We start from the raw sequence: 18,898 nt of genomic DNA on the forward strand, positions 1-18,898 counted from the left end.
CATTCTAGCGGTGGTGCGCAAGGAGGATTTATGTCTTAATTCAGCTCAACTATTTATTGAGTACTTCAGTTCAGTTCAGTCGCTCAGTCATGTCCAACTCTTTGTGACCCCATGAATCGCAGCACGCCAGGCCTCCCTGTCCATCACCAACTCCCGGAGTTGCTCAAACTCACATCCATCGAGTCAGTGATGCCATCCAGCCATCTCATCCTCTGTCGTCCCCTCTCCTCTTGCCCCCAATCCCTCCCAGCATCACAGTCTTTCCCAATGAGTCAACTCTTCGCATGAGGTGGCCAAAGTATTGGAGTTTCAGCGTTAGCATCATTCCTTCCAAAGAAATCCCAGGGCTGATCTCCCTCAGAATGGACTGGTTGGATCTCCTTGCAGTCTAAGGGACTCTCAAGAGTCTTCTCCAAGACCACAGTTCAAAAGCATCAATTCTTCGGCGCTCGGCCTTCTTCACAGTCCAACTCTCACATCCATACATGACCACAGGAAAAACCATAGCCTTAACCAGGTGGACCTTAGTCGGGAAAGTAATGTCTCTGCTTTTGAATATGCTATCTAGGTTGGTCATAACTTTTCTTCCAAGGAGTAAGCATCTTTTAATTTCATGGCTGCAGTCACCATCTGCAGTGATTCTGTACTAGATGCTGAACACTATCTCAGGGATATCTTAGAGAGTACGAACATCACTAAGACACAGCCACTAAAGAATAAGGTATAGAGGAATCAATTACATGAACAAGTAACACTTAAAATAAGAATCCTTAAAAAGCAAGTAATCAAAAAAAATATGTACAGTAATATTAGAATATATAAGGTAAAACAGGATAGGAGGTTGCATGTTTCTCAGGGACAAGTGAGTTAATTGGGTGAAAAAAGGGATGTGGCGGACCCCTGTCTTTTTTTGGGGGGGCAGCCTAGTATCATAGTATAATTGCTACCGATTCCTTCCTATTTGGGGGAAATTCTCCAATTTCCAATTTTTAAGGCTTGCTATTCCACCACAAAGGTTCTCAATGCCAGATTATTGTTTTCCCTAGGCATAATCTCTAGCTCCATGTCCTGAATTTGGTTCCCCTGGAGATTCTGTGAACTCTTTACTAATCATTTAGTAAAGTCCATTTCTGATTAAATCAACGAGCATTCACTTCTGTTTTAAGCCCTGTATTAAAACTGAAGAGAAGGGCTATTCCAGGCTGAGGGAACAGCAGAAGCAAAGTAACAAGAGGCCAGTCAGCCTAGCGATTAAGAGAGGAGGCTTTGAGGCTACACAGATCTAAATTTAAATCAAGGTTCTACATTTACTAGCTGTGAGGCCTTGTTCAATGGATTTCAACTCTCAAAGCCACCACTCTTGCTTAGTAAAATGGAGATAATTAGACAAGGTCATTATAATTCATTTAAAGCTCATTAGTATCTGACACAGAGGAAAGCCTCCAAAGATGACTGTCTTATTAGTAATAATGATGACGACAATAAGCATGGCATTTGGGGGGAAACAGAAGCAACTCAAATCTGTTGGAGTTTGAAGCACAAGGTGAAGGGTGGTAGGAAATGAGGACAGAGACAGACTATAGAGAAGTTTTAAGACGTATTAGGAAACCTAAGCTGGAGAAGGCAATGGCACCCCACTCCAGTACTCTTGCCTGGAAAATCCCATGGATGGAGGAGCCTGGTAGGCTGCAGTCCATGGGGTCGCTAGGAGACAGACATGACTGAGCGACTTCAGTTTCACTTTTCACTTTCATGCATTGGAGAAGGAAATGGCAACCCACTCCAGTGTTCTTGCCTAGAGAATCCCAGGGACGGGGGAGCCTGGTGGGCTGCCGTCTATGGGGTCACACAGAGTCGGACACGACTGAAGCGACTTAGCAGCAGCAGCAGCAGCAGCAGCAGCAGGAAACCTAAGCGTTAATGGGCTGGGGTCACTCATGGCGAATACAGAGGAGAATTACATTGAAGTATAAATATCATCTTAAATTACTAACCAGAAGACTGATGTGACCAGGTTTCGCACTGTCTACACATTCGCCGCAACTATAGACACATAGCTCGACTTGACCACAGTGTGACGCTTGAGCACTGGCAGGATGCAATAATGATTACTGCTGAGTCCTGATGCCACACAAACGGAAGCTGTTTCTTTGCGGGGGGGGGGGGGGTGCACTTTTTTTAACTGGAAGATAACTGCTTTACCGTGTGGTGTTGGTCTCTGGCATACGACAGCGTGACTCATTTAAGCACACGCACGCCCCCTCCTCTCCCCGCCCCACCCCGCTGGGCAGTCACGGAGCGCCAGCCTGGGCGCCGGCGCAGCGCAGCAGCTCCCCCCTGGCGGGCTCCTTCACGCGCGGCGCTGTCCGTGTGTCACGCCGCCCCCTCGGTGCAGCCCCCCCTTTCCTCCCCGCGCTGGGTCTGTGTGTCCCTGCTCTTCGGCTGTGTCTCCATTCCTGCTCTGCAGACGGGCGCAGCTGTACCATTTTTCTAGATCCCACATATATATACATGTATGCATTACTATGCCATATTGGGTTTTCTCTTTCCCACTTATGAAGCTATTTGATTCCAAATCAAATCCTCCAACACTCTGTATATCATCCATCAATATCTTTGCAACTGGTTCAGAAACGGCTGGTTCTAACTTGAAATACTAGCTTCTCCTTGTCTCATCTGAGAGAGATGAGACAAGGAGGGAAGTTTATAAAATGGGATGGGGAAATGCATCCTCTGGTGACTGCGGAAGTCACAAGTCTGAGATTTTTCCATGACTTTCATACCGTCAAATATCACCTGCTACTTTCTGCAACACATTGTTTAGCATCAGCATCTTGATCTAGAGTCCATATGAAGTTGAAGATGAAAGGTTTCATTGTCAAGCTGACAACAATCAATACTATCATTTTGCAGTGTGTGGTATGTCTTGCCAAATGCTAAGAAGCATTACATTGTCTCTGCCCTAATCCTTCTGGCGCTGGGTAGACCATCTCATAGCTACTGCTCAGTTCTGCTTTACATCCACATTGAGTCTGCCCGCTTCCTTTCATCTGATTTCTACCATCATCCCCTCTGCCGCCTACACTCCACACCCATATTTACCTCTGAGAAACACTCTTTGATCTAATTTTGATTTTCACACCAGTTCCTGCAATCAAACCTGAATCAAACTGTGTAGTTCAGAACTAGTGCTGAGGAGGACAGTGCATGGGCTTGCCGGGGGAGGCTCGGGGAGGCGGCAAGAATAGAACCCAGAATGTGCTCTGGAACCATGGAATGCTTATTCATTCTCTGCTTCTCCCATCTGCTTTGGCACTGCAGCACAGTTTAGTCGAAAGGGAAAAAAAAAAAAAAAAAAACACCAGACTTTTAAGTCAGACAATGCTAGGTTTGAATTCTAGGTCAACACTCAAGAACCCTATTAGGTGGGTACTATCATACTCATCTTACAGACGATGGTTTAGAAGCCAGTGGTATAGATATGTGAGGGGCACTGCATCTGTGCATGCAACAGGCTTCATTTTACAGTTAGAGAAACTAAGGCACAGACCCATTTACGAAAAACAAAAACGAGCTCGGGAACTCACAGAGTGAGTGCAAAGAAAGACTGGAATGATCTCTTCTGACTGCGACTCCCCTGATTAGCTGGACCATTCAGCCCTGCCTTTGTGGACAAGTTGAAGCAACAAACTAACTTAAAAACTAAAACCAGTTGAACAGGATGGGTTTGCAGGCAACACACCAACAATTCAGTATAATAATACCCAACAGCTAGTTTGCTTTGCGGCTTTGGTACACTTTATAACTATTCATTAACCCACACAACATCAAGGGATGGTGGGCCTATGTTGTTTAAGCAGTTCATATAGAACAGATAACTCAAAATACACTGTAGACTTATAAGGAATAAGAAGTCACATGAGAAATCTACAGCAAAAAAAGGAAAAAGATGCCCAACGCCTTCCTCTAATCAATCCTCGATACAGATGCAAAACTGAGTGAGTATGTTTGAATACGAAGCATTCCATGTTTCCCCTCATTGTTACCGCTAATAACCCTTCCCAAACTGGCATTTCATCTCCATACACGATGGACAGGACTGAAGAGAATGGAAAAGCTACTCAGCTCATGCAGTTTCCTTCAGAGAAGACAACTTTCCCTAGAATGTTTGAAGGAAGTTCTAAAGGAATTTCACTTTAAAAGATCATTTCCAAAAAGGAACCAGAGGAACTAGAGAACGTGCTGTTCTCCTTGTGATTAACTCCTAACCTCTCCTTTTTGCTCACATACATCAGATAAAAACTACAGATTTTTAAAAATAAAAATCTAATAAGGTCCTGGGTAATATGTCAGTTTCTAAGCATGCAAGACTGAAACAAAAGTTTCCAAAATCAGTTCTCTAAGGAGTCTAAAATTTACTAAAGAAAGATTATTGAACATTTTCCAGCCAGGCTGAAAACATACCTACCCCTGATCATTTGCCCTGTGACTGGGCAGGATACATTCCTTTTTCCAACTGAATAAATTTCCCCTTTCCTCAGTGCTGTCTCCCTGGCAAGGATATCATATAGAGCAGCTGCTGTATTACCAGTCTAAAAGCAATCCCATCTGATCTGACTGGAAAACATATGCACAGACTAAAACCAAACTTTTGGGAGCTCTGTATCTCTAGAGAAAGAGACAACCAAAGATCTTCTGTTGGTAAAGGCTGTGGACAATGTCACGAATTCAAATTCTGCACAATTTACACAAGAGCTATTTCCATAAGCTGCTTTAATTAATTTTAAGTTTGTGCTTTAAGTTCCCTGCTGCTGCTGCTGCTAAGTCGCTTCCGTCGTGTCCGACTCCGTGCGACCCCATAGACGGAAGCCCACCAGGCTCCCCCATCCCTGGGATTCTCCAGGCGAGAACACTGGAGTGGGGTGCCATTTCCTTCTCCAATGCATGAAAGTGAAAAGTGAAACTGAGGTTGCTCACTCTTGTCCAACTCCTAGCGACCCCATGGACTGCAGCCTACCAGGCTCCTCAGTTCATGGGATTTTCCAGGCAAGAGTACTGGAGTGGGGTGCCACTGCCTTCTACAGAGTGAAATGGGTAAAGAATCAACTGTTTTCAGACTCTGCTAAGATTTCAGTTAAACTTTCCCTGAAGGGACCAGGTCTTAGCTGTGTCATCACAACCCTGACTTCTCAGGTGTCAGGAACCGTCTCCTTTCTTGGGCACTGTCTTCTGCAGCCTCCTTTCCTCAGAACCACAACTCACCGAGACCAAGTAAACGTCTGAGGGAGATCAAAGCTGATGAATCCATCATAGAAACTATAGTTAAGCGGCCCAGGGTAACATCGCTTGGCTTGATCACATATAACTGAAGGCTCATCAAGTGTGTCATAACGTTTTACTCATTTTTATATTTTATTCATTTATTTTTATTACTATAAAACTGGGTACACTGATTAAAAAAAAAATACAACTTGGAAAATCCAGAAGAATACAAAGAAATGAAAACGACCCATACTCGCATTACTTAGCTTCAGCCACCTAATTATTTTGGTATATTTCTCTCCTCCTATGTATACTGCTTTTAACATAATGTAAGCATTTTAATAGATGTATATGGTTTGCAGATTACCATAACTTATTTATTATAGAATTTTAGAGTAGGAAAATTCCTATTTCAAAAATCTCTACTGAAAAAACAAATCCAATATATAAATTAGATGAGAGAGGAGCTGATTAATTAATTCTGTCATTCAAAAAAAATCAAACGTTTGTTTCTCAACCAAATTAAACCATTTACATTGCTAGTTAGCCCAAATCCATCTATCTAACAAAAACAACTCATATTACTCATAAACAAAGAAATCTGCTACATATTTAAAGTACTGGAATTCTGTGGGGTTTTTTTGGAGGCAGATAACTTCTGCTATGATAATTGGTTTTTCTGTATTGTTCCTCAGGAGACGCGGGGGGAAAGCTGGGCAATAAAGAAGATACAGAACAAAAAGAAAATCTCTTCATTTTTTTAAAAGAATTAATACCACATCCCAAATATTGTATAAACTATGACATTTTCTTGCAAGTGGGCTTAATAATCTAAGTTAAACAGACTTTAAAAGCAGATCCATAGGAAAAAAAGTCAAAGTCACAGAGAAAGACAGGTTTTGTTCTGAGTGCAAAGTGTTCAACCTCATGCACCCTGTTACCAGGACATCTTCAAGGACCTTTTGTTCCCCGGCAAAGACTTCTTAGAAGAATTAGGCTTTGAGGAGGCACTGAAGGAGGACAAAGCGGGAATCTGTTAAGTAGAGAGGATAATTTGGTTTCTTAAAGAACATGAAAGAATGGATGGGTCTAAGAAGAAGAGACGAGAGAAAGTGGGACATACAGAGGAGTTTCAAGTGGAAAAAAAATGAGCAAGGAGAACAGAAGAGAGATTTTTATCTTAGTGAAGAAAATAACAGGAAAAGATTTTTCTGACAGTAATATCTATTGTGGAACAGTGGCATTACTAGAGGGATTATTTTGACACACATTTATCACATGTACTTGAATAGATACAGGTAAAAAGATCTGAGTAAACCTTTACTGTGATTCAAACACATATGTATCCAGACATAATTTTTATATTTTTCATGACAATTAAGAAAAAAATCTCCCCTCAAAGTTACTAACGCAGTTAGGATAGTTGTTTCTAGTGAGAAGCAGATAAACCAAAACTCATGCTTGAGAAAAAGGCTGAGTGAGTACAGAAGAGATACCTGAAATATAATTTCAACATTATTACTAAGGATGTTTATATTATATCTAAAGAAAACACACAAAAATAAAGATCAAGGCAAAAAGCATGAATTGAAGCTATTTTTAACTAAAACCATCATCTAACACTTTCTCCCAAATAAGATCTTACACTTCTATTCCCCTCTGATCTATTAAGTGCCCTGGAGCAGCAATCTCTCTACCCATAATTTACCCATCAGTAAAAACAGTACCATGATATTTTTCTTCCATTCTGTTTATAAGGGTGCCAAGATGTCTGGAAGTTAATATATACATGTTTAGAAATTCTGAGATGAAAAGTAATGCTCACTTTAATTTTATGGGTCTTTAAAACAAATCAAGATAAAAAGACATAATCAGATTATTTCAGTGTGTAAATTTTCAACTAGCCAGAAGGCTTCCTGGAGACAGAATTCAGTAGATTTGAAACTAATGCTCTGGAGTTTAACTATGCTGTTCCAAAAACTAATCACACTAAGGAATTTCTGCAGAAATCTAGGCATTTGGGTCAGGAATAAGACAGAGTAAACTCCAGAAGTTCCTGGGCCTAGCCCTAAAGACTACAGACAATCTTCTCTATCATAGGCCACATGAGAGCCTAATCAAAGGAAGAACTGGGGCTCTAACTGTAAAACACTGGAAAGCAGAAGATCTGAGCTGAATAACAGCACAGAAGAGAAGGGAGAGAGTAAATGCTCGAGAACATTTGAGAACCTTTCAGACTCGTGTTCGAGGACGAATGTTTCTAGCAAAACGGTTTCCTTCCCTCATCTTCTATGTGACTCCTTCTTTAAATGCCAACAGTATGGATTCTGGAACCAGAAAGGCTGGGTTTGAATGCAGACTCCCTCACAGCTGGGCTTCTCTGAGCCTCAGTTTCCTTATCTATAAAATGAAGATAATAATAACACCTAACTCGATTAGACCTAACTGTTGTTGAGGACTGAGTAAAGTAATATATGCAAGGCACTTTAAGACAGTGTCTGCAGCATCGGAAGTACTGTGTGTGAGTGAGCACTATTTCAGTGGTCCACACTCACTCAGAGATGATGCAAATACCAGAAGATCCAAAAAACCAAAAGTTTTTCTGTTATTCATTTGGCAGCAAAACCTGACCTGAACAAATGCAAGGTTATTTATAGCCTTTTTAAAAACCCACTCAGTGTGAATATATACCCATTTTTGCTGCCAATACCTTCATGTGTTTGATTACACAGGATGCTGTCCTAGACTTCACTGGGGTGTACTTATTAACTTCCTAAAAATCAGAAAAATTCTAAATTCTGAAACACACCCAGCCCCACAGGTTTTCAATATAAGGTTATGAACAGACATTATCTTTGAAGTCTGAACAATTTCTGTGTCCTTAAAATGAATGGCATCTTCTTGAATAACTATAAGCAAATCAACACCCTGAACTTACCTGTACAGAATTTTAGGATGAAGAAAACATTTCCCAGTACTGACAGGAGGGCCCTGATTTCCAGAATGTTCCTTTCAAATAAAATCCATTCATAATATTTTATTTACATGCCACAATAGTCAGAGCTTTCAAACTCTAGGGTTTGCTTGGGAAAAAAAAAAAAAAAGCCTCGTCTCTTAACTTACATCACAAATAAATGGTTAAGGCTCCTTGGGGGGCAGTCATGTGCCCTGAATCACGGGTACCAAATCATCACCGAACTGTAGAGCTGGACCCTCGAGAACTAATCTAAACCACGATCTCTTCCCTTCCAAACTGTTTCATCATCCCTAAATGTACTCTCTCCTGTGAGGTAAGAAGACCTGCCCTAACGTGTCCTTGGACTCCGTCTACAGAACAGCCTGCAGGTGAGCGTGAAGAGACTAGGTGGGGTACGCTGACAGGCTGCAGGCCCAAAGTGATGGCATGAACCTAACACAGTACATCTTACATGCTTGGCAACTGTCTCAGTTTATACTTTATAGGATAGCAAAGAGTTTCTAAGTCCAGAATGAAGAAAGACTCGTCTAGTACGTGTTTAAAAAAAAAAAAAAGAGACTTAAGGATCTTAATGGACTCAATGAGTCAACAACATAATGCGGCTGCCAGAAAAGCTACTGTGATTAGGAGCTAACCGCATCAACAGTAGTACAGCATCCAGAAAGAACGAGGCTACTGTCCTCTCTACCACGAGCGGGTCAGAGCACATCGGGGGCGACATCTTCAGTTCCATGCTCCACACTCTGGGAGAGACACAGAAAAACTGAAAAACTCCCTAAGAGGGGCAACCAGCAGAGTCTAAGGGAATCTGAAACCATTTCACATAAAGAACAGTTGAGGGAGCTGAAGTTATTTAGTCCAGACTCTGAGGGAACACCATCACTGCCCGCAGATCCCTGAACTGTCAGGGCACAGAGAGAGCTGACTTGTTCTGCGTGGCCCCGAAGGGCAGAGTCAGAACCGGCTGGTGTTAACCACAGAGAGAAATATTTCGGCTAAGTCCATGGAAGCATTTCTTGCAATGCAGAGCCTCGTTAGGAGGTACTGGCTTCTAAAGTCCTATCTAGCCCTGAAGGTCCATAATTTTAAAAATCAAACATTTATCATCACTTCAGTCCCTTACTATCAATAACTGTTACACTCTAGTATCACAGCCTCTCCCTTCACCCTTCGTAAAATGTCCTACCCAGCCAACCAATCAGTCGAATGTTTTGCCAGGACCGTGGGAGGAAAATGCTTGCTTGCTGGGCAATTAGTTTCAGTTTGCAGATCAGTGTCCCTGTAAACAAAAGAGGGCCCTTACTGAGGGGTAGGCAAGAGCTCTCAACTAGATCTTTATGGAAGAAATTCTTATTAATTCAAAGAGCAGCCAGAAGACCCATCTAGACACATAATATATTATCAATGGTGTTCAGTTTTATACTCATCTTCCCAAAAGCCAGAGAATCCAATTTTGCCAACCTATCTAGGTCTTTCAAACTCAGTTAGAACCAGGTCTTTCAAATCTCTTTCCTCTGTCAAGGAGATGTATTTACTGTTTAAAGCAGACTAGAGCCCATGTTCAGATAGAAAGACCATACTCAACTACATTATTGTAAAGCTGAAATTGCCCAGTAAAGCAGTAAGCCCACAAAGGCAGCTCAGCTGCTGAGAACTAGACAGAGGCTGTCCATAGTGAATTCACAGAAAACTAACACTACAGAAAATTTACAACACAGCAGAGCTACCAAATTGAGCATCTTAAAATTTCTGTTGCCCAAGACCATCATAGACATAGGTATACGGTAGTCCATGGAAGTTACTAAAGGCCTTGAAGTTACTAAAGGCCAGTGGCAAATATTACTCAATCCAGCTTTGCTTTACTTACAATCGATTTGGAGTCTACAAAACTCCAGACAAGGTATTAGAGAATATAATATGATGGACTAGTAATATAATATGATGGATTAAACAAGAACACATTCTTCTCTGTGCTTTTTAAAGTGAAGCCAAGAAGCAATCTAAGTATCCATAAACAAGAGATTGATTAAATAGATTATGATATATTCTTATGATGAAAAATACAACTGCTGAAAAGAATAGGGTACACTTTAGGTACTGACATGAAGAAAAAGACCATGATACACAGTTAAGTGGATATAGCAAGTTGCAAAACGCTATGGCTTGCAGTATATATACATAATTAATATATTTAATATACGTAATGTATATATTATTTCATCTTGAGCTTTTAAAAACTATTTTTAATAATCCTGTGTTTAGGGAATTCCCTAGTGGTCCAGTGGCTAAGACTCTGCGCTCCCAATACAGGAGCCACAGGTTCGATCCCTGGTGAGGGAACGCAGCCTGCATGCCACAACTTGCCTCTGAGAAAAGATCAAACTGCTAATAGTAGTAACAGTTAAGGACTGACTGGAACTGGGAAGTAGCAAAGTGGGTGGGGGGAACTTTCACTCTTTACTTGTGGACTTCTGGGTCTTTGTAATTTTTGCAGGTAAAGGTTATCTTTGTGGACAAATGCTATGAGTTCCCCATATGAGGAGCCTGGAATAGGCAAATTCACAGAGACAGGAAGTAGAACGGTGGTTGCTAGGAATAAGGTGGATGGCTGGCCATTGAGGAGTTAGTGTTTAATGGATACAGTTTCAGTTGGGGAAAATAAAAAAGAGCCCTAAAGATGGATGGTGGTGATGGTCATGCAATTTGAATGTGCTTAATACCATTAAACTGTACACTTAAAAATGGCTAAAATGGTAAATTTTATGTTATGTATATTTTATCACAAAGAAAAAGCAACATGAAAAAAGGTTACCTTTGTGATTTAAAAATAACAATGCAAAATTTAAGGTAAAATAACATCAATTACACAGACATGATATACTAACCTTTCAAAAGAAGGAATCTTCCTACATAAACACTACTGTGTGCTCCAAACTTTGGAAAATCTAATTTATCCTTTCCTATTACATTTTACCTGGAGGAGGAAATGGCAATTCACTCCAGTATTCTTGCCTGAAAAAATCCATGGACAGAGGAGCCTGGCAAGCTACAGCCCATAAGGTCGCAAGGAGTCAGACATGACTGACCACACATACTACCATCACATTTTACTAAAACAAATAAAAATCATCACGTCTCTATTAGGTTTCTCAAATGCTTTCTATCCCATTAAAAAAAAAAAAACTATCATAATGATAGCTAAGATACATATAGAGCTAATTTACTCTGCACCCAGAACTATTGTTCTAAGCGCTATAAATGCATTTAGTTAATTTTCACAGGATTTCACAGCAAATTTCATAGGATTCACAGCAATCCTATGAGCTAAACACTATTATTATCTTCATTTCTCAGATGAAGAGAGGTTAATTGACCCGCCCAAATTACCCAGTTAATAAAAGGCAGCGGAGCTAGGGTTCAAACTAAGAATGGACTCAAGTCCACACGCTCAAACACTACGATTCCTGCCTCACAGTATCATGTCAGTCTCTCCATAGGGAGGCCAAGAGAGGTTACAGTCAAAATCCAGCCAGGTAGCACACTCCTTGATGCTGGAAGAAATACCAACTTGGCTTTTTATGGGTGAATAATCTGCATTCCTACTTACGTCAATGCCAAGCTCCAACTCAAGACAGGACTGTATTAAGACTCATAATCATGTGGGAAAACTCTCTACAAATTCAATTATAGTCCAAAGTCCATACCTGACCCCACAGTAAATCACTGAGCCTAAGAATTAGGTCAGAGATCCATTAATATAAATCCAGCTAAAGGCGAAATGGTTTGGACAAATCAAACCCCAACTCAAAGAAAAGGAATTCAGAAACTCTTGTCTAACATCTTGACAAGGCAGGTTTTATTTGTTTAGTTCCAGGCCCACGTTAGATCTCAAGAGGAAAAGAACAGAAGTTGTCTCTAACTTTGCTTGAAGACTTTCAATCAGCAGGAAGAAGAGCTTTATTTTTCACCAGGACTCAGACAGAAATTGGCTTTTCTCAACATCAGCAAAACTGAACATTCCCCTCCTTAAGGAAAAAAATGGGCCTCCCTGCTTAAATTGTGTATTTGCCCAAACATACTGACTTGCAATTGAGGAAGGAGAAAAAAAAAAAAATGGTGCAAGGAAGGGATTTAACCTAATTTACAAATGTGCTCAGCCTAGATACACACCTGTCCCAAATGACTACTGAATCCATTCATTTGCAGGGAAAACATGGATTACAATTTCTTTTTTCTTTTGGCCTCAAGTGGTCTGTACTACTGTTTGTAAACAAAATCCTCTCAATATCTTTTCCACCTGTCACATGCACATCTGATATTTACATGAACAAGGAAAGTGGAGCCTTAGGAGGCATCCCTTCAGTTTCTGACCTACTGGTCGCCGGAGGTACTGTGCTGGTTTTCAAACTTCCCCAGATCGCCCAGGCGGAGGGGCACGGTGAGCGAACCGAACCCAAAAGTTTGCGCCCATCCAGCGCGTCTGACAAAGGCCAGAGAGCGCTGTTCGGAAGGAGGTGCGATGCTTTCCAGGCAGCAGTCGCTCCCCTCCCAAGGAAGCACAGCTCAAGTGGGCGACAAAAGGCTTTCCAGACTGGGGGCTGGGGCGGGGGGTGGGGCAGGCTATCTAGAGCTTGGACCTCCCCTTGGAAGTCGAAATCTGGGGAACCTTTGGGGACCAGAAATGCTCCATCCCAGCCAAGAAGCGCCAGGCTAGAAGGACGGGCAGCCGCGGGGAGGGTCCGGCGGCCGAGGAGGCGCTGGGACTCACCTGGGGGAGGCGGAGAGGGGGCTTCCGTGGCAGGTGGGGTGGGTGGGACGCTGCTGCTGCTGCTGCTGCCGCCGCCGCCGCCGGGGAGAGCCGAGGTCGGGTTCGGGGGAGCGGTGCGCGCCCGCACCGTGGTCGCTACAGGGGTGGTCGGCGCCGGGCCAGTGGTCGTCGAGAGGGTGGTCGGCGCGGGTCTGGTTGTCACCCGAGGGGTAGTCGGAGTACGTTCCACCGCAGGAGGTGTGACTCGCGAGGGAACGAGCGGTGCCTGAGAGGTGGTCCGAGCGGGCCCGGCGGCGGTGGTCGGAGCTGGCCCGGCAGTGGTCGGAGGAGGGGTGGTCTCCGGGGGCTGGGCTGAGGAAGACGCAGCCTGGGCTCGGTGGTGGGTGGCGCGCGGGGATCCGGTCCTCGGGGCCTGGGCTGTGGGGGCCGTGGCCTTAGAGAAAGCGTGGCTGGGCTCGCCCCCCAGCCCGGGGCCCGGCGACGCGTCCACCTGCCCCGCGGCCCCGCCGCCGCCGGTGACATTCCCCGCCGAGGTGGCTGAGGCAGCGGCGGCGGCGGCGGCGGCGGCGCACAACAGGGCGAGGCCGCCCAGGCTCGGCAGGCTCCTCATGGCGCGCTCGGCTTCGCCATTCATTCATTCAGTCAGCCGGTCGGTCAGTCATCTCCTCGCGGCACTCGGACCAGGGAAGCCGCCGCAGCCGCCGCCGCCACCGGGCGCACCATCGCCACCTCCCTCTGACAGGCGGCCGGCCCCGCGGGCGGGCCCCGGAGCGGAGGGAGCGACCGGGCCGAGCGCGGACGGCCCGCCCTCCCTGATTGGCAGCTTGGCCAGGCCTATGGGAGGCCACGCCGTCTCACGTGACCGGCCCGCGTCCCGGCCTCTTTGTGGCCCCACGAGCCAATCAGGGAGCGCTGAGGAGAGGGGGCGGTACTAAGGCGGGAGGTGGGTGGAGCGAGCGCCGCTCCAGCCGGTCAGACTAGCGGCAGCCCCGGCTTTGTCTGCCCTAGAAGCGGGGCGCGGGCCCCGGGCCCCGGGCGCCGGGGAGCAGACAAAGGACGCGCCCGGCGAGGCAGACGCCGGGCCAAGTTGTCTGCTCCACTGGGCGGCGAGCGCGACCCCGGGACGGGGACTCGGCTCTTGAGAGCTTCCCCGCTCTCTTAAACAATGGGGCGCCAGCGCCTCTCCCCGGCTCGGGTGGGGGCGGAGCTGGAACCCCCGCGGTGGGCGAGGGTGGCTGCAGCGAGGATGTAGAGCGCAGCACCTCCTCTGCTGCCTGAGAGTGCCCGGCCTCAGCTCTGCCCTGAGAGGTCTTCGCTGCATTCCCATTTCAGAGATGGGGAAACTGAGGCCCTTGTTGAGGACCTTACCGAGCCAAGACCCACGCCCTCACCAGGCACCTGCTTTGGGCCAGGCGCTGTACCTGGCAGGACCCATCAGGAGTCGAAGGTGCAAGCTTCCTGCGTGAGAGGGTGACAGGCTCACATGCGCACTTCACCTTACACCCCCAGGAGAGTGAGCTCGGACAGGGTTCAACCTCAGCTCCAAGCTTCCCGCTGAGTGGTTTTGTGGCCTGAGTGCAGTTTTCTCACCTCTAAAATGGGGTTGATGGCGGCTAACATCCCACCGCCCACCCCTCTCTCACAGAGCTGATGTGAGAATTAAGTAATGCCCTGAAAGGGCTTAACGCAGTGCCTGACCCACAGTAAACCCTCATTAATGCTGCCTACACCCAGCGTCCTGTTAGGACAAGCCCCACGCCGCAGACCTGCGTGTCCTCAGAGCCGCCTGCCTATTGCAGGGCTAGGGGTGGGTCTGACCACAGAGCTTGACCCTGGGCGACACTAAATCCTGTGCAAAGCTGGAATTCCGATGCGCAGCCTCGCACCGTCACCCAGGATTCAGAGCTCGCATAGGCGCTGCAGCCGGGCCGGGCGCGCTTGTCATCTGACAGGGCTTAATCCCAGCCCCACTGCCAACCCATTCCTGGCCTCCCCTGCGTGACGCTTCCTTTGTGCATGGCTTCCCATTAGTCACCGGCCTCCAACCAGAACTGGGCGATCACATTTGCGTGCGAACCTGTGTACATGTTAATTAAAAATGCACTTGTTTACCTGAATGAGGAGTGGGTGGGGAGAGGGCATGTATGTGCTTGTGTAATGAAACATAAACATGCTTGTGAGTCTGTGTATATGAGTGTATATTTGTATGATCTTATGAGTATGGGAGCTGGTATCTATTTTTGCATATTGTATGTTTTTAAATATCTGCACGTGGACTGGTGTGTTTTATGTGTATTTTCTGTGTGTTTTTACATTTGTACCTATGTGTGGTTCAGATGGTAAAGAATCTGCCTGCAATGCAGGAGACCAGTTCTATCACTGGGTTGGGAAGATCCCCTGGAGGAGGAAATGGCAACCAACTCCAGTATTCTTGCCTGGAGAATTCCATGGACAGGGGAGCCTGGTGGGCTACTGTCCATGGGATGACAAAGGGTTGGACTGGACTTAGCAATTAAACAACAGCAACATGAATGTATCTTAATAGGTCCCTCTATGTATGTAAGGGGAGGGGGCGAAATGGGAGGGGCGTGCGTGGGTTCTGGTTTCAGACCAATATTTAGGAAGCACAAATCAAGATTCTGTTTTTACTTCTCTTAGCCAAGGGAGGGGGTAGGTCAAGCCCCTCCCCCATAGTCTTTTGCTGACTCTTTCTAACCCTTCAAACCCCAGCCCAAATACCTTATCCTCTAAGAGAATTTTCTGGATCTCTGAGTGGGAATGACTCTCTCTCTCTCCCTATTTTCCCACTGCCCTTTGTTTGTTCATTGATTATAGCCCTGATCTATCAATCTATCTACTCCCTGCCTCTTCCTGAAAGGATTAAGGATGGCTTTCAGAAATGTATACAACAGGATAAATTGAACTGCCCCCGTGGGAATTCTAGAACTTGGGATTTCTGTGTCTGTCTCTCCCCTATTAGGCTGCTCTCTCTGTTCTCAGTGCTTAGCAGGGGGAACCCATGTGAGCACTAATCCATGCTGGTTAGTTTGAATTACATCACAAAGAGACCCTGTGGTGCCCTGGGAAGAGTTTGTATCTTTAAAGTCAAACAGAGCTGGGTCATGACTCTACCAGCTGTGTGACCTTGGAGGAAAAACCTTTGACCTCTCTGAGCCTCAGTTTCCTCATCTATAAAATGGGACCACTGAATTCTGCCTCAGCTAAGCTGAGGCCTGAAGGGAATGTTTTTACAGAGCCTGGCATGCAGAAGGTGCTCAGTCTCATTTATGCCAGTGCTAACATTGAGCCTTGTTGGCTGGCTGAAGGACCACAACCAGAAACAACTTCTGCATCAGGTGACATGGCCTGACAGCCACCCTACCAGATATCCCAAGTGATAGCTGAAAAATTCTGGGTTGGCCCTGAGCTGTGCTATATCAGAGATTCTCTGGCACTACAAAAGAAAAGCTGATACAGCTTCTTTGCCTGGAGAATCACAGAGAAAAGACTAGAAGTCTTTGCCAAAGTAATCTAGGCTAGCTCCCTGCCTCAGACAGGGGTCACCCCCACTGCAGGTTCTAAAATGAGTTAATTACCCTGTTGACATGTATAGTAAGTGTGGCATTTTCTGGAAAGGCAATGTAAGTGTCTTGATGTGGATTCACTCCCCATTGAATACTTAAATTTCTTGTCCTGCCTTTATCTCTAAACTACAAGATGACTTTTTGTTGGTTTCTTAGGAATAATATTTTACATTTGTGTTTAAAAATTAGGAATGCTCCAAATACCAACATCAGAGACAGGTGTTATATCTCTTTTAATCATAAAAAGTCATTGTAATGGTGGCTATGAAGACATTATAGAAATATTAATAACCGACCATTGAGCTCTTACTGTGTGCTACGTGTTATCCTAAAAGCTACATATGGCCTCTCTTGTCTAATCCTAAGAAAGACCCCGGGAAGTAGGTATTGATACTATTGTTGTTCAGTTACTAAGTCATCTCTGACTCCTTGCGATGCCACGGAGTGCAGCACGCCAGGCTGCCCTGTCCTTCACTGTCTCCTGGGGTTTGCTCAGATTCATGTCCATTGAGTCAGTGATGCTCTCTAACCATCTATTAATATCCCCCCCTTACAGATAAGAAAACTAGACCATCGAAATGTCAATCAACTTGCCCAAGGTTACTTAGTGATAGAACCAGAAATCAAACTAAGGCTGGCTCACGCTAGCCGGCACCCTCAACAACTGCTCTAAATGGAAAATGCTGACGATATGTTAAGAAAAGAGAAGATAAAAATCATGGCTATGCCTCTCTGTGTAACACAGTGTTGGTTGGTACTTTTCTTGTGGCTCCAGAACTGCAGCTAAGGCCCAGAGCTCTAAAGAGAGCTGTCAACCCATCCTTGGTGTCCGGGGCCACTGGACTTAATCGGGGGGAGGGATGCACACAGCAGCAGAGGGCAGAGAGAGCTGACCCCTCTTTGGATCCTCAGCACCTAGCACAGTGGCAAATAAAAAGAAATAGCTCCAGAATTTTCTGTTGAGCTAAATGAGGCCTTGGGATGTGGCAGACACCATTCCAGGAGTTTTGCGTTTGTAACTCATTTATTCCCCAAAGGTAGGGTTATCACCTGTGCTTGAAAGAAGGCAAAAGAGAGCCTCAGAGAGGTTAAAGGACTTGCCCAACGCCTGTGTGCGCACGCGCACTAAGTTGCTTTAGTCGTGTCTGACTCTTTGTGACCCCATGGGCTGTAGCCCGCCAGGCTCCTCTGTCCATGGGACTCTCCAGGCAAGAGTACTGGAGCGGGCTGCCAAGCCCTCCTTCAGGGGGTCTTTCCGACCCGGGGATCGAGCCCGCACCCTCATGTTTCCCACACTGGCAGGCAGGTTCCTGACCATTAGCGCCACGTGGGGAGCCCCTGCCCAACCCCTGCCCAGCTCCAAAACCCAGGCTGTTCTCAGGCTCCACAGCCATCCTTGTGGCCCGTGGCCCTTGCACATAGTAGGCGGTCAGTGAACACACATTGAAAGAAAGAATAGGTATACGCTAAATGTAACCTTCCTGCTAGAGCAGCATTTTAAAAAAGAGAAGCTTTGGGAGTAAGAAAAGAAGGCATAATAATACAATCAGCAAAAATAACTTCATTTCTCAGATTCTGATAAAACATAGAAACTTTCCCCTTTCTGGTTTCATTGAAGCAGCAATACTGACATGGACTATTTCTAATCCTGCCGGAGCCTATCAGATGTGGCCAGATGCAAAGTTTAGCATCATCTGCAGATAACTTTAGTGACTGGGGCCACTATGAACAAATTCTGCTCAGCAAAGGACACTAGCAACTCACGGAAAGGAAAACACGAATGGCTGATACATGAAATATTGTGTATTCAACTTAAGTAATCAAAGGTTTGCGAACTGAAATAGTAATTTACTTTTTTACTTTTAGCTATTGATTTGGCAAGAATTTTTTAAAAATGGTAATACTTGTCGCTGGCTGGGGAATGCCCCACAGAATTGATGAGAATGTGAAGTGTTTTCTAACTTGTTACTTTCGCTTTTAAGAATCAGCCCTAGAGAAAATAAACAATGATGTAAATAAAGCTTTATATACAAAAATGTTCATCAGAGCGTTATGGATAATACTGAAAATTAGAAAAGTCTAAACAGATAACAGGGAATTCCCTGGTGGTCCAGTAGTTAGGACTTCAAGTTCTCTCTGCTAAACACCCTGGTTTAATCCCTGGTCAGGGAACCAAGATCCCACAAACCACGTGGCTCGGCCAAAAAAAATAAACAAACAGATAACAATAGGGAGAGATTAAACACTTTGTGCTCTATGTCATCCCTATGTTGCAACCCTATACATCTTTAAGAAACAATATTCGTG

The 18,898-nt window shown here is 45.1% G+C and overlaps 1 protein-coding gene across 1 annotated transcript in view; it reads right to left on the bottom strand.

The window, feature by feature from the left end:
• The window catches only part of MEGF9 (multiple EGF like domains 9), an 81,144-nt gene extending 67,351 nt beyond the window's left edge, over positions 1-13,793 (bottom strand). Inside the window, exon 1 of the mRNA XM_018052699.1 lies at positions 13,008-13,793. Coding sequence (XP_017908188.1) covers positions 13,008-13,641 — 634 coding nt within the window. The 5' untranslated portion in view covers positions 13,642-13,793. The remainder of the gene's footprint in view (positions 1-13,007) is intronic.

This window comes from Capra hircus, chromosome 8 (genome assembly GCF_001704415.2).
Source record: "Capra hircus breed San Clemente chromosome 8, ASM170441v1, whole genome shotgun sequence".
Lineage (NCBI taxonomy): Eukaryota > Metazoa > Chordata > Mammalia > Artiodactyla > Bovidae > Capra > Capra hircus.